The sequence below is a fragment of the Sinocyclocheilus grahami genome, unplaced genomic scaffold (assembly GCF_001515645.1).
Source record: "Sinocyclocheilus grahami isolate Dianchi unplaced genomic scaffold, SAMN03320097.WGS_v1.1 scaffold324.1, whole genome shotgun sequence".
Classification (NCBI taxonomy): Eukaryota; Metazoa; Chordata; class Actinopteri; order Cypriniformes; family Cyprinidae; genus Sinocyclocheilus; species Sinocyclocheilus grahami.
The window spans coordinates 1,518,818-1,540,215 of NW_015505503.1; the positions used below are offsets into that span (position 1 = coordinate 1,518,818).

The window sequence follows — 21,398 nt, forward strand, 5'->3', positions numbered from 1 at the left end:
AAATGTAATTTTCCAATGAAGAAGAAAAAAAGAAGAAAAAAGAAACAAGTCTTATTATTATTTTATCCAGTTTTGCTTCTCAAGTTAATGTATTTTGGGTAACACTTTATTTTAAGGTGTCCTTGTTACGTATGTTACATGTGCTTACTATTACAATAACAATTAATTATGCATAATTACATGCAAGTAACCCTAAGCCAAACCCTCTAGTAAGTACATGTAGTTAATTAATATTACTCAGTACTTAATATGTACTTATACATTAAGTACGTAATCAGCATTTAATGTATAATTACACTGTGACATTATTTTGTTTAAGGAATTTTTTTTTTATTGGAAAAGCAAGACAAAATACTGGTTATAAAAATGACTTTTAGCATGTGAACTTACACCCACCATGACTTTTAGCATGTGAACACATTGAAAATCCATCTAGAAAAATAACAAGAGACCGAGACAGAGAAAGTGCAATGACTGCGTATTAATTAACGGTTGAAAATATTTGAGTATTTGTGAGCGTGTGATGAACGGCAGGCCTGCATTGACCTCACACCGCTCTGTGGTTACACTTGGCCTCTTTTTCTCCTTTCTCTTTCTTTCTGTGCCTCTTCCATCTCTCCTGTTGCCATGGACGATGCCAGCGAGTCAAACAATGTTCCTTTTCTTTGCTGAAACCCGAGCGCTCTGGTCTCTGAGAGTGAGAGAGAATCTGTGCTGCGCTGTTCACACCTGCCTCAGTTACACAACAACATTCAAACAGCATCCTGTCTGACTTCTGACTTCCTCTCCCATCCTCATCCTGAGAGCAAGTGCATTATAGGAATACAATTCTCACGGTTTACTCAACCTAATATTGTTCCAAAACTTTGACGTCCCACAGAAGAAGTTTCACAGGTTTTATGAAAGTATGATAAAAGTAGTCCACATATTGACTTGTGTTCTAAATCCAATACACCTCATGCGATAGATTTGTGTGAGAAACAAACGGAAATTTAATGTTATTATTTACTGATAATCTTCCTCTCCAATGAGCTGTTAACCATTGCAATCGGATCTGAACTTAAAAAATAATCAGGCCGTATGTACACCACCATAAACACCAAATATTTAATCTTAATGCTTTTTCGCTGCTCTTCATTACACACTGATGACAAAAAGCTTTAAACGTACATTTTTAAACATGGTCTGCTTCTGTGCTCAACGTCAAAATGATTGAGCTGCACAATTAAATAAAAGAAGGTGGGATTTACTGTTCACTGAAGCCGAGCATGAACTTAAAGGGTTAGTTCACCCAAAAATGATAATTAGGCTGTGTTTTACTCACCCCTAGGTGTATATGACTTTCTTCTTTCAGACGAATCCAGTCAGAGTTATATTTAAAACTGTCCTGGCTATTCCAAGCTCTATCATTGCACTCAGCGGGTGTTGCAGTGCTTCAGTCCAAAAGAAGTGAAATAAAAATCGCCCATCCATAAAAAAACAAAAGTGTCTCCAAAGGCCTCCTGTAGCGAATCGATGCGTTTTTGTAAGAAAAATAACCATATTTAAAATGTAATAATCACTTTAATCTAGCTTGCGCTCACTGTTGTAAACGGAAGCAGCTCCGGGCGTGACGTATGAGTTCAGCGTGACGTATGAGGTCGGCGCTGCACATGTGCCGCTCAGAAGTGACGAACGCGGAAGTGCAGCGGAGAGATCAAAACAAAACAACGGTCACTAATTAGAAGTACAAAACGAGGATTTGTAAAGAAGAATGTCGGAGGATTTCGATGTAAGCCAAGAGGAGACTGGTTTTCCTTTGCTAAAGTGAGGAAACTTTGCTTCCTTTGCTCCTGTTAACAAACGTTGGTTTTCAGGAGACTCACCGGCGCATACGCAGCGCTGAACTCATACGTCATGCTCCCGGAGCTGCTTCTGTGTATAACAGTGAGCGCAAGCTACATTAAAGTGATTATTATGTTTTGAATATGGATATTTTTCTTACAAAAACGCATTGATTTGCTACAGGAGGCCTTTGTTCACCCCCCCGGAGCCGTGTGAGACATTTTTTTTTATGGATGGGCGATTTTTATTTAACTTCTTTTGGACTGATGCATGCAACACCCGCTGACTGCCATTAAACAGCTTGAAAGATCAAAGACCATTTTTAATATAACTCCGACTGGATTCGTCTGAAAGAAGAAAGTCATATACACCTAGGATGCCTCGGGGATGAGTAAAACACAGCCTAATTTTCATTTTTGGGTGAACTAACCCTTTAATCACAATGCTTCAGTTTTAAGAGTGAAAGAAGGCAATGTAAGCAGTAGCTAAACATTTAATATTTGACAAGTGCATTACAATAGAAATGTTAAACAATCGGCAGTAATATCCAGTGATGCAAACTACTCTCAAATCTTACCATTTTTTCTAAATTCAAAATATGTGACCCGTGCTGGCAAAATAAGTGTGAATGCGCACAGGCTAATTTTGAGCTACAGACTACTACAGACAAAAATTTGATCATTAAGCCCTCGTCTAGTAATCCCAAAGCTCCAAATAGTAATTAAACATCTAAAATTATATTTTTTGTACGTTTTCTGAGAGGAGTACCTTTTTTCTCTGCTGGCTTCACGCGCTGCTGCTGACTCGCATACGAATCATGCACATAAAGGCGTGCGATCCTGATAATATACACATACTGTATACACAGAATTACAGTATTTAAGAAAATGTGCAGAAGCATGTATAAGATTTGAGGACTATGGAAGTTGATTTTCAGTGATTAACAAAAAAATTTGGACGAATAGGGCCCTATGAAACAAGTATTTTTTTTTCTTTACATTTTTCTAGAAATCCATCTGCATTTTCAGAATCACAGAAATCATAGGGCCCTAAACACGTTCCTCACACAAAGTGACTACAGAAGACGTGACGTGAAGTGACGTGACATGTGGCCAAGTATGGTGACCCATACTAGGAATTAGTGCTCCGCTGACTCGCATACGATTCATGCACATAAAGGCGTGCGATCCTGATAAATATACACATACTGTATACACAGAATTACAGTATTTAAGAAAATGTGCAGAAGCATGTATAAGATTTGAGGACTATGGAAGTTGATTTTCAGTGATTAACAAAAAAATTTGGACGAATAGGGCCCTATGAAACAAGTATTTTTTTTTCTTTACATTTTTCTAGAAATCCATCTGCATTTTCAGAATCACAGAAATCATAGGGCCCTAAACACGTTCCTCACACAAAGTGACTACAGAAGACGTGACGTGAAGTGACGTGACATGTGGCCAAGTATGGTGACCCATACTAGGAATTAGTGCTCTGCATTTATCCCATCCTAAGTGCACACACACACCGTGAACACACACCCGGAGCAGTGGGCAACCATTTATGCTGCGGCGCCCGGGGAGCAGTCGAGGGTTCAGTGCCTTGCTCAAGGGCACGCCAGTCGTGGTATTGAAGGTGGAGAGAGCGCTGTACATTCACTCCCCCAATAAAAATAAGGATTGTCCATTTTGTTTTCATTGTGACATAAATTTTTGGACACACAAGCGTACACCACTCAAGGAAAGTGTCAATCAGCAGTACAGTAATTAACATGACTATACAGCAGCAGTGCACTTCTACACCTTCACCTCAACACCACCGCACACACTCCTGTGAATTTACAACACACAATTCTGATTCAATTCCACCCGTCATAACGGAGCTGATTTAGCAATTAGTGACAACCGGCAATTCATACAGTATATGCTACATTCTTTCTGATCAATTTAAACACCCAGTTTGCTGCGGTTTAACATTTGACTGATTGTCAGCACGTGTCATGAATGTGACAAAGAAAAGCAGCACCGAACCAGACCATTGCAGCACTATAGCCATTCATTCATTCATTTGGTTGACCAAATCCACGTAATGAATAAAGTTTCACCTTTTTTCTTTTCTTTTCTCTTATTAATTTGCTGTGGGCTATACACTCAACCTGGTCAGTATTTTTTAACTCGCTGTAGTCCCAGAAAGTATTTGAATGCATTAAAGTCACTGTTTTTAACAAGGTTTATTTAGGGGAAAAAATTCAAATGTTTCTCAAGATGCTAAATAATAATGGTCAAAATTAAGGCAAATTTGGGACACTTTGTGTTTGATCATGCGGATTAGTTAATGTGATGATGAACTACACCTGTGGTTCCTGTGCTAGAACACCTGTGTGAACTTGGAGAACTGACTCATACATTTACTAAAAAAAAAAAATCCCCAAAACAACAGCTGATTCAAAGACAGAGCAAACATTATGAAGAAACGTGACGATACTGAAGAAAAAAGACCCTGCAGCATTTGAGGGCAGATGACACACTCATATTATGTATCTAGAGCATAGACTGTACATTCAGAGAGACTGAAGAGTTTAAATACGTCATGGCCACTGTATTATTGTGAAGAGATACAGTTCCTCAAAGAAACAACATGAGAATAGCACATCAATTTCAGATGAATGTGTCAGAAAGATCTTACACACACTGGAGACCAAATCAACCCTGCAGTATAAAAGAAAAAATAGCTAATATTTTTTGTGCCCTATAAAATCGGTTTTATTTTAAGCCCAAATTCCTTGTTTAACAATGTATTAAAATTTAAATTATAAAAATGTATTTTTAAAAAATAAAATGAAATGCATTTATTTATTTATTTTTTCAAAAAATATATTTTGTCTGTTTTAATTCTTCTGTATTCTGTATTTTATGATTTAATGGTATATTTTCAATAAATGCAAAAAATGTGACAATTTGAAATTTATTTTAAAATATAACAAATTTTTTTTTTTTTGTGCAAGAAAAAGTGCCACACACAATAGAGGCTTACTGTTCAAATTAAAACACAGACAACAACAAAAATGACATTGCAGTATAATATTCACAGACAGTCCATACAGTGATTCTTTCATTTATTCATCCCAGTTTTACAAATTCTGTTACATTTTCTGTATCGTAAACATCCTAGGGCCCTGTGAGATCTCTGGTTTGATCCCTGTTGCTATGAACACAATCCATCTGAAACTGCAGAAGTGAACTGCTACTGATGGTGTATCATTTTTAATATGTGCATGCATTTTGCATGGTCACACTTATTATAGCATGATGCATTTCTAAAGCTGCTCAACTCACTGCCTTCAGAGAAGCAGCTGGAAACTGATTTCAACAAGGAAATGAAACCAGTGTATTATCTAGTGTATGAACATTTAGACGACCCATTTCTGCCGTGCCATCAGACAAACGCCACTTCTCTATCCTAATCCTAGGGTTGTGACTTGGTTACAAAAAAATGATCTTATACAGATCGCTTGGTCTCTCTGTGCACAGAAGAAGAGCCCTGCGTAATGTACAGTGAGACAGTTTTCTTCAAAATAGTATTTCAGAGTGCGAGCGAGTTGTATTCCTCAGGTGTCGGCTGATGTGTGTCACAGAAACACGAGTATTCCCACGCTAGCGCCACACCTGTGCGTTTCTTCAGACTTTTGTGTAGCTTTGAGGAGAGGCTGCTGAACTTCTTGGAGTGAGTGGAGCGCACGGCAGGTGCACTTCATGATCACACGTGACACACACACACACCAATGCTACAACGCCCCATCCAGGACATGACAGCACACAAATGCACATTCAAAGACACCTTGTGTTGCTAAATATAACAACAAGACGTGTGCGAGGAAGAAGGAAATATCCTGACTCGCTAAGATAAAGAGAAACACTCAGAAACTTGTTCATTAGCACTTTAAGTCCTATTTTATCAACATTAGTTACTTGAATTAAATGTTACTTATTTAATTTACTCATTTTTGTTAAAATTGTTGAATGCATTTTATTATTATTATTATTTTTCATCATCTCAGTTTTTGCTGTACAACTTAACAGTTTTCAACTGGAGGACATTAAGATGTGCAAAACAGACTTATTTCCATATAGGTTTAGGGATCCATGCTATTTCTAGAGAGCAAAATACCATAGAAATTTAAGGCTTCTTCACAACAAGATGCATGTTTGGTGTGAAAATTCGGTGCAATGAACATTTTAATTTGAATAGACGTCTGTTAATGCATCTGTTGAGAATGACAAGCATTTGCACGCCATTGCAATGTTGTTGTTTTTTTTAACTAATCTTTTTTCTATTGCACTGTGACAAAAACCCCAATGAGAATCGTGTTACATAAAACTACAATTTGGAGTTTTGGAGCCTAAGTGACAGTAAAAAGCATAGAACAAATTTGTTTCGAAACCATTTCTCTCTCGTCTCTGCACTCTCGTATTTTATAAACACATTTTTTTCCCACATTTATTTTGTATAGCTCATTTCAAAATACAGCAGCTTTATAGAAAATGCCAGATATCCTCAATAAACTGAAAAAAACCTGACAATTTCAGCTATACCACACATGAACGATCTTCAAGAATCGGCTAAAACACATCTCTTCCATCTTTATTTGACCCTCTAACTCTAGCACGATTTTAACTAATCTTTTTTCTATTGCACTGTGACAAAAACCCCAATGAGAATCGTGTTACATAAAACTACACTTTGGAGTTTTGGAGCCTAAGTGACAGTAAAGAGCATAGAACAAATTTGTTTCGAAACCATTTCTCTCTCGTCTCTGCACTCTCGTATTTTATAAACACATTTTTTTCCCACATTTATTTTGTATAGCTCATTTCAAAATACAGCAGCTTTATAGAAAATGCATTGCAAATGCCAGCCAGATATCCTCAATAAACTGAAAAAAACCTGACAATTTCAGCTATACCACACATGAACGATCTTCAAGAATCGGCTAAAACACATCTCTTCCATCTTTATTTGACCCTCTAACTCTAGCACGCTCTATTCTAATTCTATTCTTTATTAAAAAAAATATATTTTTAATTGCCCCTTTTAGACTTGCACTCTATTCATTTACTAACTGCTTGTTTTCTTAAAAAAAAAAAAAAAAACGAACTAACACTAGCTTCTCTAATCTTTTTGTATTCTATCTGTTTTCTTTTCATTTATTATACAATTAACAAAAACAAAAAAGGCCTCTAACACTAGCTTGCTCTATTCTTTTTCTATTCTACCTGTTTTCTTTTTATTTATTATATAATCTAAAAAAAACCTTGCTACGTGTACTGCGTTAATCTAACTGAGACTTGTTATAGCACTTGCGTATCATTGCTCTTTTGTTGATTTTGATTGCTTCCATTGTCCTCATTTGTAAGTCGCTTGTAATGCTGAAGTGTGTGAAATGGAATTTAATTTGGAATTAAAGGGTTAGTCCACCCCAAAATGAAAATTCTGGCATTAATGACTCATTTTCATGTCGTTCCAAACCCATAAGACCTTCGTTTATCTTTGGAACACAAATTAAGATATTTTTAATGAAATCTAACCCTGCATAAAAAAGTGCTATATAAATGCATCATTCAAATAACTGCTTAATTACGTGTTACTACTGGAAGCGCCACCATTTTTCTCTGCTTCCACGTGAGGTGCAGCGGTCACGTGGTACAAGCCGTAGCTCTCAGAAAACTCCCAGTTCACAAGTTGTAATTACGAGTTCTATGAGGAGTATCTCGTAATTGCGGTAATTACGATATGCCGTGAACACACCTTTACTACTGGAGCTGCCAGATTTAAATGATTATTAAACAGCAAGCACAAACTATGCAAAAGCGGCACTCCTTCCGGTGCACTCGGTGTCTGAATTCACTCACTCGTTTTCATTCACTCCTTCAAGTGAACTATATCAGTGGCCTAATGTAGGGAATAGTGGATGAGGGTATAAGGGGCGATTTCAGATACAGCCCTTGTGTACCACAGCATTTCTGCTTTTCCATACATGCCACCTACTGTCAGAGCGTGAATTTGCATTTTCATTCAGCTTGTTTGCTGTGTTATCACATTGGTCTGCATAGGCAAATCACTTTCAAAAACTGGGCCGAACATCATGGTGGTGTGAACAGGCCTTAAATTTGAAAGTTGTGCCCAAAGTAATTTTCATCAGCACTGATTTGAGTTCTCAAACACAAAGGTCCACTAGGTAGTGTGCACACGCCGAATGTATTAATCTGTGCTCACGATACATTTTTTACAGCATTCTTTAAAAGCTGTGCATGCTCAACTGAGCACAAAACAGCAGAAAATGAAGCACAGTTCTTCAGTAAACTTTAATTTTAGACTGCCTACTGTACAAATTATTACCCATATCCACCCATATTTATATTATTTTTAACACTATTGCTATTTTATTTTATTTATTAAAACTGCTCCAATTGCATTATTGCTTTATTGTTATCTCGAAAATGTAAAAAAAAAAATGAATAAAGCATGCTAGTTCAGAGAACTAAAACAAAGGGAATCAAGGGCAGAGGGGTTCAGAGATTAAACTCCCATGCACTTCAGCTGCTGCTGTGATTTCAGCTATTACAGACACACCTACAGACTTTCAGAGAGAGCATGAGAAACGGACAGACAGACAGACAACTGTTACTCTCCAAATATACTAATCTCACCACATTTAAAAAAACACCATACCAAAAACAAATGTTTCAAGTATCATCACATACGGCACTATTTGTGGTGTGAGTATTTGAGATGCCTGCAGCTATGAGTTACGCACAGACTACATCATACTATAAACACTCAGTCTACGGCTTAGTAAAGCTATGCACTAACCTTCCTATGTGTCATTAACGCTGTCATCACCTGTTGACTATGTGGTGCTTGTCTGCACTTTACTATGGCACTAGAATTAACATCTCAGATGATTGGATCACAAGTAGTCAGCAGAGATAGAAAACTGTCGACACCTGCTAGTAAAAAGAGTCTCACTTGTGAAGGGATTTCGAGGAAATGTGAAGGGCGTCCGTTTAGCAGGAGCGAATGTAACCTTAAACCTGCTGTTTTAAGAACAACAGTCTTTACAATTATGACTGCATATGCAAAGCATGGCAAGACTTCGTCAGTGAAGAAGAATAGCGGGCAAAACCTAAAAGTGAATGACCATCAAGCACTAAGAAGGACTGTGTCCAAATAACTACAGCAGCAAGTGACGACAAACCTCAATATTCACCACAAAAACTAACCACAGAGAACTTCAATATCCGAACAAATCATTCCATTTTTCAGGAAATTCAGACAATAAATCCCGATTTGGTGCTCTTTGATGTGGCGCGACCATCCCTTCCTCTTTACTACTAGTTTTAACGTGAAATAAACATGAATGAACATCTCATGTAATCGCTCAATCAGTGTTTGAATTCCGGAAAGATATCAATAAATCAGCTTGTAAACAAAATGTCACGTAGCACTTCATTTACCTCAGGCAAGTCATCAGCGTCCACAGCTTGTCGTTATTTGCTAGAAAAATGAAGTCTAGAGAAGAGCATTTTGAGAAATATTAGACTATATACTTTATTATATTTTACTTTACCTGTTAGTGATGTCTTGATTATTAAGTTATGACAGCCACTGTGTAAATGATTATATTTCAACAACAAATAGAAATTGTATAATTTAGAAGTTAATTTAAAAACTGCATCACGTGCAATTTACATGTTTGCATACACATTTTTTTATTTGAGTGTTAATTATTATAGTTAAAAGTAAATAGTAATTTAACAACTCTGTTGTTAATTGTAACCTTATAGTAATGTAAAAAGGCTACCTATAGTTTAGAGCAGAATCTGAGGTAGATTTTTTATCCCAAAGAAAATTTTAATTGTAATTGAATTTATTTGAAGAAAAAGCAATTTGTTTAATTGTTTAACCACAGTCGTGGCCGAATGGTTAGAGAGTCGGACTCGTAACCGTTGTGGGTTTGAGTCTCGTACCGGCAGGAATTGTAGGTGGGGGGAGTGAATGTACAGCGCTCTCTCCCACCTTCAATACCACGACTGAGGTGCCCTTGAGCAAGGCACTGAACCCCCAACTGCTCCACCGGGCGCCGCAGCATAAATGGCTGCCCACTGCTCTGGGTGTGTGTTCACGGTGTGTGTGTGTTCACTGCTGTGTGTGTGCACTTTGGATGAGTAAATGCAGAGCACTAATTCCGAGTATGGGTCACCATACTTGGCCACATGTCACGTCACTTTATAAAAAAAAAAGGTTTAGCCTAGTCCCCCCCGGCACCGAAACCATACCAAACTGTGATGTCAAAACCAAGGTACGTCCCGAACCGTCATGTTTGTGTACCGTTACACCCCTACCTACAACATTACACACCACAGTATACACATTCTTACAGAAAACTGATTCAAAACATTTCTTTGTCCAGTTTCAGGTTTCTAGATGAAGCCTTCTATGACAAACCGGTAGATGAGATTAAAATAACAGACATAAATACACAGTTAATCATTAGTAATTCCTTGGATAATTCACTTAATCCTCTTTGTACATATTTGCCAGAGGCATAACAAGTGGCAGTAATACAGTTTGACAGGCTTAGCAACAGTAACTAAGGTACAGGGCTAGTGGACTGGCCAATCCCAAACCACAGATACCTTATTATGAGTTATTATGACCTTCTGTGGGCAGAACATAAACTGATATTGTCAACCTGGCTCTGCCTAAAGCATGATGGCGTTAGCTATATTTGTGTTTATTTACTGAACATCCAATCACAACAGAGGTATTTACAAATAGAATTCTTAAAGGTAAAGTAGCAAAAACTGCCCTGTTAAATCAAAGTCAGAAAGAAGGTGGAAACTAAGTTTAAAAAGTCAAGTACGACTGCTTTTTCTGAAATCTTGAGTCACATTGTAGGTGGACTTCTCAGAAAACAATAAACTGCTAAAAAGGTGCAGAATGTGGCCTTTTGTAGATGACAATGACTTCAGAAGCTGCAGAGACATCTGACAGAAGACAGTGATCAAGGGAGTTATTTCACTCTGTCTGCACGGTCTGCTGAACAAAGAGTCTCTCTTTCTCTACAGGACAGACTCAGGTTACCGTGAGACCCTGTCCTGCCTCCTCCCTCTCTGGAACACGGGACTTCCTCGACTGAGGCTGGACTGAAACAAAACTCAAGTTGCCAGACTATTGCAAGAGCACCCATACTCCTGGAAACTGCACGAGTTCAGCCGATCAGAGTGGAGATTGCGACTGTCGCTCTTGCCATTTCTGTGTGCAATATGCATCAAACCATCTGTAAACTATATAGGGCTGCCAATGTGTCTTAACCATGTGTGAAAATAATTTGAGCTCTCTCTTGCATATTAATGAGTATCTGTCCTAACCAGCTGCTGCTGTAACAAGAGTTCTGTCTGTTGCATGGTGGTTTCTATGTGCTGGCTGGCTCCGCCTCCAGTGAAGCATCATTGGTGCAAAATTCATGTACAGTAAATGGCAAACTTGGCTGTGATTGTTAGGCCCTATGAAATCTTTATTAGACTTATTTTTATTTTATTAATTTTATTTTTTTCAAAAATTCAGTTTTTTTTATGTTTCTCATGTTTTAATGGTTAAATAAAAATTTTTGTAAAACAAAAAGCAGGTATACGTGATTTCAATTAATTAGACGATTTAACAACAACTTATTACAAGTTTAAAAAAGATATATATTTTAGGGGCCTATTAAATTCAATTTACTTTGATCAAATTCTGTTTTATTTGACTTTTTTCTGGATTTAATTTTAATGGTTTAAATTTTAATAGTCAAAAAGCATGTCTGATTGAATTCATAAAAAGTCAAGATTTTCATTTTTTTTAAATATATACCATTTTTATTTGAAATATTTTGTCAGACATTTTTTTGCCTGTTTTCATTTTTCTGGGTTTATGACTACAAAATGTATTAGAAAAACATTAAACATTTTAAATTGCAACATTACATATAAAACATTAACACTTTAATCAACCTTTTTAAAATGTAAAATGTTAAATAGTAGTGTTTTTGCATTTTAATATTCACAGACACTAGCCTAAACTGCGATTTGAGAGTACAGCGCCACTTTTGATTTAGCCAAAATGGCACATTCTGTGAAATTCCACATTATCCTGTGAATTACATTTGTATGATTGGATTCATAGGGCCCTGTGATTGTGTCTGGTTGTATAGCATTTACACTTTCAGTGTTCACAGGAAACCACTGGTTAAAGGTCATTGCACACTGAGTACGAAATTTTCGTCCGTCATAATACAATTTGGATCAGGTTCGATTTTCTGCGTTTTCACATCTGTAGCAAGCATTTTGACAGTGAGGCTGAAAAGATGCATATTCGTTAATATACCACAAAAAAAAAACAGTCCACACACATAATTTCAATATTTTTAAATGAAGCAATAAAAGATCCATCGCAGCTGAGGACACATTTAATGACTAAATATGAAGGCGGGTTCTGTGAAAGATCATCTCCAACTAACTAAACTTTTACAGCGGCCCACAGACCACTGACCAGACCGTCTGCAGTGTGTGTTGATGTTCGCTAGAGCGGTTCACAGGACCACAGCAATGTCTGATTGCTCTGTGTTTATCTGTTAAAGGGGTAGGTCATCCAAAAATGAAAATTCTGTCATAATTTACTCATCCTCATGTTGTTCCAAACACAAGAGGCTTTAGTTCATCTTTGGAACACAGTGAACACAGAAGTGTTTTTTCCCTCCATTGAAGGTCCACGTAACCAAAACTTTCACATTTCAAAGGGTTCACATAGAGATCCATATGAATATTTTATCTGAAGAGACACAGTTATTTTATATGATGGGCAATTGAGCAGATTTAATGTAGGATTTTAGGATTTTAGTCGGTGAACCCCGCCAGAGCCCGCCAGAATGGGCGGGGCCATCTGGCTATACAAGCGGGCATTTCACCATAGGATCTCAGGTCAATTCGACTGAAGCGACGACACAGAGTCGTGCAGCGTCATGGCACGGCAAGGAACGCAGTACTCGTTCCCGTATCTCAGGGAACCGAAGTTACGAAAGTAACCGAGTACGTTCCCTATCGATATTTCACTCGTACTGTGTCGCTAGACGCTTATGGGGAACCAATACAATCCCGCTGTGCCATGAGAGAGGAACGACTGATATGAACTGGCCTTGAGCGAAAAAGGCTCAGAGGGACCAATTATGCGCAGGGTAAGCCCTGCAGGAGGCAAGAGCCTTCAGATAATCGTTCCAACGGTCGTATGTACAGCCTCAGCACTAGTAATAGGACCAAGAGCGTTCCTGAAGAGTCAGGCAGAGCCTGAGACTTAGACTTAGACAGGTCTGTGCCACCTTAAGCAGATAAAATCCAGGCCTGCAAGGCCGGAACATCCAATTTATAGAACCTGGCAAAGGTGGACGGTGAGGCCCAGCCGGCCGCCGCACAGATGTCTGCTATGGACACACCACTAGTCCACGCCCAGGAAGAGGTCACGCCTTGAGTGGAATGGGCTCTCACTCCTATGGGACTCTGAAGCCCCAGGGAGGAGTGAGTAAGCTAGTGTGATAGCGTCAACTAACCATCGAGAAACCCTCGATGTAAATTCTCAATGCCCTAACTGGCCAGAGAAAGTTAAACTCCTGGTCCTCCTCAGAAGGAGGAAGCGCAGAGAGAGTAATAACCTGGGCTCTAAATGGTGTGTAGAGCACTTTAGGGACATACCCATGTCTTGGCTTTAGGACGATTTTGGAGTCATTGGGCCCAAACTCAAGACAGACAGGGCTTACCGAGAGAGACTGCAAATCACCTACTCGCTTAATCGATGCTAGCGCCAGCAGCAGATTGGTCTTCAGCAACAGTGTTTTTAAGCTCGCAGACTGGAGTGGCTCAAAGGGGGAGCCTTTGATGGCTCTCAGGACCGTGGGTAGATCCCATGTAGGGACCGTGAGGGTCTGGGGCGGATGGAGCCTCCTGGATCCCCTCAGGAAACGGACAACAAGATTGTTCTGGAAGCTGCTATAGCTGCCACATAGACTTTGAGCGTGGAAGGGGAGCAGCCCTTCCAACAGCTCTTGTAAGTAGGACAATATCACATGTTATCATCAGGGCGATCGGGGGAAAAGCATATAGGAGGAGGTTGGGCCATTCGTGGGCCAACGCGTCCTCATTCTTTGAAAAATAAGTTGTCTTTTGAGACGAAGAGGTCGACCTCTGCCTTGCCAAAGATCTCCCAGATTTTCTCCGGGAAAAACGGAGAGGTTCGCTGACAAGGGGCCTGGCGGCTCCCCGGCAGGAACCATTCGTCCAGACGGCTACGAGTGGGCTCCTCTGGCATAGACCACTCCAATCCCAGTTCCTCAACTGCCTTAGAGAGGATGCAGAAAAGTTCGGCATCTATCCCTGGCTTAGAGTCACTGGGCTCAGCAGACGATGAAGGGGCGGGGTCAGCAATAGAGCCCGACATCTCCGCATCTGATGCTATTAGAGACATGCTGTCATCTAACAGCTCATTCTCTACGGTACTGAACGAGACCATGTCGCTCGCATCAGCCGATTGCCCCTCTGTTTTTTCCTCACAGATCCCTGGGAGGAAGAAAACGGAAGGGCACGAAGGGAGGATTCGCTCTCTAAAAAGAAAGCGATCTGAGCTTGCAGAGTAGCGAGACTCATGTTCACACAATGTGAACAATCCATCTCGGTCAGAGCGGCTTCCGCATGGGGCTTACTCAAGCAGGAAACGCACTCTGAGTGGCCGTCACCATCGTGCAGTGCAATACTGCATGACGTGCAATAAAGGTGCGGCATTTGAAACAACGCCGGTGCTCTTTTAGTGAGAAATTAGCTTTTAGGTTCGCCAGATGGCAGCAGGGGACGAGCTGGCGTCTGCGCTGGTCGCTGAGCAGCTCGAAGAGCAGGTGGAGCAGCGAGAGGGCGCAGAAGAGACGGCAGCTTCTATCTGCAGCGAGGCGTTTCTATGGCGAGCATCTTCAAGTCCTGAAGGTCAGCGAAGGGAAGATCGTCGTCGCTGAAGGAGAATTGATCTGAGATCCTATGGTGAAATGCCCGCTTATGTAGCCAGATGGCCCCGCCCATTCTGGCGGGCTCTGGCGGGCTTCAGAGCACCGCTGCAGAGCCATTAGTTCGTTTTATAATCACTGCACGAACCAATGGCCATGCAGTTACACTGTGTGATTGAATAAGTCTTCAGTCCTCTGAGAAAAAGTAAGAATGAAGTATCGATAGGGAACCTTATTGTTTTGTGGTTGTCAAGCATGTCTGAACATGCGTTTACCATATTTGTTGTGCTCAATGTGTGTTGATCGATGTTTAAATGTGAATAAAAGCCTAATTTCAATCTGTTCATCATATCATGTCTCTTCAGAGGATGTGGATTCATATGAATTACATTTACGATGCCTTCATTAACTTTTTGAAGAGTGAATGGACAGAAATCTGTCAGGCTTCATTTAAAATATCTTCATTTGTGTTTCGAAGATGCATGAAAGTCTGGGTTGGAAATGACATGAAGCTGAGTAAATGACCATTTTCATTTTTGGGTGAACTAACCCTTTAGAGATACCACAAGCTGCTGAAAACTCACAAACTTGGAAGTTACACCAATGAACAATAACATAAATGATCATGATCCTGTGTGATATGACTCTGTACTAAATCCCAAATTTTCTTACTTTATGTGTTAAAAAGGTGCATGATGTTTCATTTTGAGATTTGGTTATGCGATTTTTGGCAGTAACTTGCTTTTTGCAACTATTTTAATACATTTAAAAACTCTTCGATATGCGGCGATGTCATTGTCCCATGAACATTGCTTATCGTCAAACTATTTCAAAACAGTAACAGGAGGCACTTCGGTACCTAACGTTAACACGGTTATCATAACGTTTTTATCAAAATGTGGACCTTTTTGAAGTCCCAGAAGTTATGGAAATTAAAAGTGTACAACAAGAAATATGTTAGGAACATTATGTTACATGGTTATTGTTTACATCCCTCAAAATTAGCCAGATGGCCCCGCCCATTCTGGCGGGCTTCAGAGCACCGCTGCAGAGCCATTAGTTTGTTTTATAATCACTGCACGAACCAATGGCCATGCAGTTACACTGTGTGATTGAATAAGTCTTCAGTCCTCTGAGAAAAAGTAAGAATGAAGTATCGATAGGGAACCTTATTGTTTTGTGCTTGTCAAGCATGTCTGAACATGCATTTACCATATTTGTTGTGCTCTATGTGTGTTGATCGATGTTTAAATGTGAATAAAAGCCTAATTTCAATCTGTTCATCATATCATGTCTCTTCAGAGGATGTGGATTCATATGAATTACATTTACGATACCTTCATTAACTTTTTGAAGAGTGAATGGACTTTAAATTGAGGGACAGAAATCTGTCAGGCTTCATTTAAAATATCTTCATTTGTGTTTCGAAGATGCATGAAAGTCTGGGTTGGAAATGACATGAAGCTGAGTAAATGACCATTTTCATTTTTGGGTGAACTAACCCTTTAGAGATACCACAAGCTGCTGAAAACTCACAAACTTGGAAGTTACACCAATGAACAATAACATAAATGATCATGATCCTGTGTGATATGACTCTGTACTAAATCCCAAATTTTGTTACTTTATGTGTTAAAAAGGTGCATGATGTTTCATTTTGAGATTTGGTTATGCGATTTTTGGCAGTAACTTGCTTTTTGCAACTATTTTAATACATTTAAAAACTCTTCGATATGCGGCGATGTCATTGTCCCATGAACATTGCTTATAGTCAAACTATTTCAAAACAGTAACAGGAGGCACTTCGGTACCTAACGTTAACATGGTTATCATAACGTTTTTATCAAAATGTGGACCTTTTTGAAGTCCCAGAAGTTATGGAAATTAAAAGTGTACAACAAGAAATACGTTAGGAACATTATGTTACATGGTTATTGTTTACATCCCTCAAAATGGTCTATATGATTTATTGACTGTGTACTGAAAGCAATCAATCAGAGTACACTGAAGACCAACTATACGGCTGCACAATTTTCAGACATACCTCAAAGCAGCAGACCAGTGGACACACACAGAGTTAAGTTCTCCCAAAACAAATCTATAAATCACTCATAGTTGATTTCTGCCCTGTTTAATGACAATCATTACATACTACATTCAACTATGCATGTGGTCATTTGTACAAATTCATACCAGTGAGGTCATACGAAATTGTATGAATTAGCCACCTCGTAAAATATGTATGAATTGCCATGAGATCGGGTTGATAGGTCCGGGTTGCTAAAGACTGTAATATTTGTAACAATGATTGGCAAAACATTCATGCATTTAAGGTGTAAATATGGTGCTACCCTGATTAAAGGTCTTTGGTGGGATCTTTTGCTGGTATGGTTGCCACAAGCCCACAAAATTCCACAGCCTCTGGTTGTAAAACCCCCAAAATTTAAATTCCCCAAAAAATGGGATAAACTTGAACAGGTAAGAATGTGTTGGTTTGTGTTTTTAACATGTATTAACTCAATCTGCTATAGGCTTTTAAATTATGGTAACTCTTTAATGTTTTAGCTAATGGCTTCGTATTGTTTTGTGGTGTTAGTTTAGCAAAATCATCTACTTATGTCTACTGTAGACATAGATATTCATACTTGTGTATACCTACAGTTGCAAATGCAGTCAACGTGCTCTCAAGTGTTCACAGACCAGCTTTGACATTTCCAATATGACAGACGGCTTACCTACAGCAGCCCATAGAAACAACCACTAATAAAGCATCTATACCTACATATCTATGCCAAGAACACACTAAAAACCACAAGGCAACCACCCAGAACACTGCATTGTAGAGGTTGTTTTTGCACAAGCAGCACCACATTTTCTTCAATCAACAGTTTTGATTAAAAGTTAAGATCTCATGGAGCATGTACATGTAGGCTACACATGATGAGAGAGACAGAGAGAGATCAAAATGAAGATTGAAGGTGTGTGAAGAATTTTAGCAACCAAAAACTTTCATTAAATAGTGCTATCCCATATCATAATTTTCTACCTTTTTTTAGGCTCAGATATGACCCAGACATGTTCTTCACAGGCTTTGTAAGATTCACTCAATTGGCTTTTTAACTGAAGGCTGTTCTGAGGAGCACTGTACTATCAGCATTGCTTGTAAAACATGGATCTGTGCCAGCATACTTTTCTGTTCTATTTACCATCAGCATTTCAGGTCAGCCCTCTGTGCCTCAGTGAATCACAATCTCAACACTATTTCTAAAAATATTCCCCCTTTTCAACCCCCAGACAAATGTTCTGCAATGAGCCTCTCTGTTGCCCAACTGTTGTGAGAGCTTTGACCCCGGGCCTCACAGACAGCTTGAAATGTCCCCAAAACATCTCCTTTCCAAAGCCACAGTGACGTGTCTGAGTGCTCTTAAACCGTAAATTAAGTGTTTTTCTACGAATCAATTCAAAACAAATGCGGATTTTGCATTCCAAACCACAGACATGTGAAATGAGACACAGAAGTGAAATGCTGAATTTTCAGCTAACTATCATGCAAAAATGTTATAATGAAAAGAAAAAAAAAATTACAAAACCAGTCTTAAGTTGCACGGGGATATTTGTAGCAAATAGCCAAAAATACATTGTATGGGTCAAAATTATAGATTTTTCTTTTATGCCAAAAATCATTAGGTTATTATTAAGTAAAGATCATGTTCCATGAAGATATTTTGTAAATATGTAATTGTAAATATGCATTGCTAAGAACTTCATTTGGACAACTTTAAAGGCAACTTTCTCAATATTTAGATTTTTTGCACCCTCAGATCCAGATTTTCAAATAGTTGTATCTCGGCCAAATATTGTCCTATCCTAACAAACCACACATCAGTGGAAAAGCTTTCAGATGATATATAAATCTCAATTTTGAAAAATTGACACTTAAGACTGGTTTTGTGGTCCAGGGTCACACACACACACACACACATACATATATATATATATACACACAGATACAGTACATATATATACACATGTATATACACATATATATACATTTTAATTTTTTTCCACAATGATATTGCTTACCCGTATCGGCTCAGTGGAGAATCTGATTTTCCTTCTTGGAGGCCCTTCCTCATCCTCAGACAAACCAGGAGCTTCATCATACTCCTCATAGACCTCATCTTCATCCTCCTCATCCTGCTGGTCCTGAACCGGTTCCTTATCATCCACAAACGCCGCGTTCTCAAAACTGTAAAACACCGGAGACGTTTTCCCGCATTCATCTGGATCTTCCTGCTCACTCTCCTCATCATCATCTTCATGACAGCTACTCCTCTTTTGGATGATATCCTCCTCCTCTTCTTCTTCTTGATTTGGTTCCTCTTTCTCCAGCTCTGTTGATACACACGCATCCTTCCCCAGCTGTTTGTCCTCTGTATGGTTTTGAGGTGATGACACCTGCAGAGAGTCAGTCCCATCTTTTCTCGGAGCCTCCGATTTAAGTTCCCTTTGCAGCTTCACCTCCTCCAAAAACTCTTCATCGTTCTCCTCGCTTTCTGAAGACTCGTTCTGGACCACTACCAGCTCGGCCCGTACCACTCCTGCACCAGTAGGGTCCAGACATTGTGTGGCCTTCTCTTGATGTATGTCCCTAGACGGACTGCAAATTATGTGGTTTTCGCTTTTTGGTCCCTCCGGACTCCAGGGCCGTTTATATATGCTGCTGGCAGAGGGTGAAGCTTTGAGATCTTTCGCAGGAGTACTACTAAGTTGAGGTGGTTCATTTGTCGTGGAGTCTTTCACCGAGTCGTTTCCTGATGACGGCGAACGCTTAATCGGGCTTTGAGCATTGGGAGAAAGAGGCTCGCCGGGGCTTCTGCTGGTCGGAGAGATGGGTTTGTATGAAATCGGGCTGATGGACTTGAACAGAGGGCTGCTGAAGTCGGTTTTAGAGTTGTCAGAGTTTGGGGACGTAGGTTTGTGTGCTGGATCAGCACCAGGCGAGCTGGGTTTTTGGAAACTCCCTCGTAGAGGTGATGGCAGCGAGCGCTCAGTAGGGCTGCTCAGTTTCTCAGGACTTTGCACTGATTCTCCTTTGTCGCCATCCACAATGAAGTTCTCCAACCACTTGGAAATAGGCCCGGCGTTAAGTGACAGTCTATTGACCTGTTTCGAGTCCTCAATGTCCCTCCTTTCCTCTGGGGCACTCCTCACGGGTGACGTCGGGCTTTTGATGACACTACTGCTGCTATTCTCAGAAGATCCAAAGGACCTCCGGGCCCCACGCCCCTCCTCAGGAACCTTCCCCTGGGACAGACGAGTAGAAACCCTGCCGGGCCCCGGCCTCTCTGTGCCAGGCTGCTCTTTTACCCCTCTCTCAAATAGCTTTCTGGTAACTGAAAATTTTTCCGCCAGGGCGACTTTATCTATCTCGACTTCCTCTCCCTTTGGAGTTCTGTCCGCGCTCTGCAGCTCTTGGTTGTTGGCGCTACTGAGGCAGGTTTTGTGAGTGCTGACCGGGAATTTGGACACTGGCGATACAGGAGAAGATGCATCCGTTTTGTGAGCCGGTTCCTGACTCTCCGGCGGTTGCTGGCCGTCCATTTGGAGGAAAATGTTCTTTATTTTGTTGACCCGGTTGCCAAACGGCCTCCCTCTGGTGTCCTCCCGGGGGTCGCTGGCTCCATTAGCATAAGAGTTGGCTTCGCTGTCGGATTTGGTCCCATCAAAAGAGCACTTAATGGAGTGGAAGTCCGTCTTGTACGCATTTCTGTGCGGGGACGCACTCCGTAGGGTGCCCTTGCTCTCTGCTCTGATCATTTTCAATGACTTTCAAAGTGTTCAACGTTAAAACTGTATTTTAGCTCCGTGGTCCTGTCTCCTCAATAGGACAATGGCATGCGCCCTTCAGGGTCACTCTGATACATTGTATCGAACACCCCCGCGCTCATCTGAAAAGAACAGAAGCAATGCAACATTCTAAACTGAAGCTGTCTTTTGTTAGAAAGATATAATCTACACACTGACTCATCTCCTTGAGCAAAGAAACTTTGTTCAACTCGGATCAAAACTTTCCTACAGTGATTTGCAGGCAGATCCATCGGTCTGCAGTAATTCAGGGATCAATATCTGACAGAGTCTCAGCACTTTAAGATACTGTTCAAAAAGTCAAAACTAGACTAAATCATGTTCTTCAAATGATCAAGAAGAACTACCGCGGTCGGTGTTAAACCTGCCCACAAACCCTCTACAGCTGCTCCAGTGGGACTCGCCGCGGAACAATAGCTCAGCATAAGCGCCAACAAATGATCCAAATAAAGTTACTAATCGAGTTACAAACAATTACAGCTTCTGCGACAATCAAGTCGTCTACTTCTCTTACCTCCACGGATATCTCAGTGTCCACGGGCGCCGGTTCTTCTGCTCTGTGTAATTTAGGTCCCTAAGCATGTCATTTGTTTCTCCGCCATGATTCTCCAACGCAGAGCTGACT

At 40.0% G+C, this 21,398-nt stretch overlaps 1 protein-coding gene across 1 annotated transcript in view; it reads right to left on the reverse strand.

Annotated features, from left to right (window-relative positions):
• LOC107602293 (neurabin-1-like) overlaps window positions 1-21,398 on the reverse strand; it is a 52,925-nt gene extending 31,527 nt beyond the window's left edge. The window contains exons 1-2 of the mRNA XM_016294754.1: window positions 21,288-21,398; window positions 18,989-20,856 (exon numbers count right to left, since the gene is read on the reverse strand). Of these exons, the coding sequence (XP_016150240.1) occupies window positions 18,989-20,725 (1,737 nt within the window). The 5' untranslated portion in view covers window positions 20,726-20,856; window positions 21,288-21,398. The remainder of the gene's footprint in view (window positions 1-18,988; window positions 20,857-21,287) is intronic.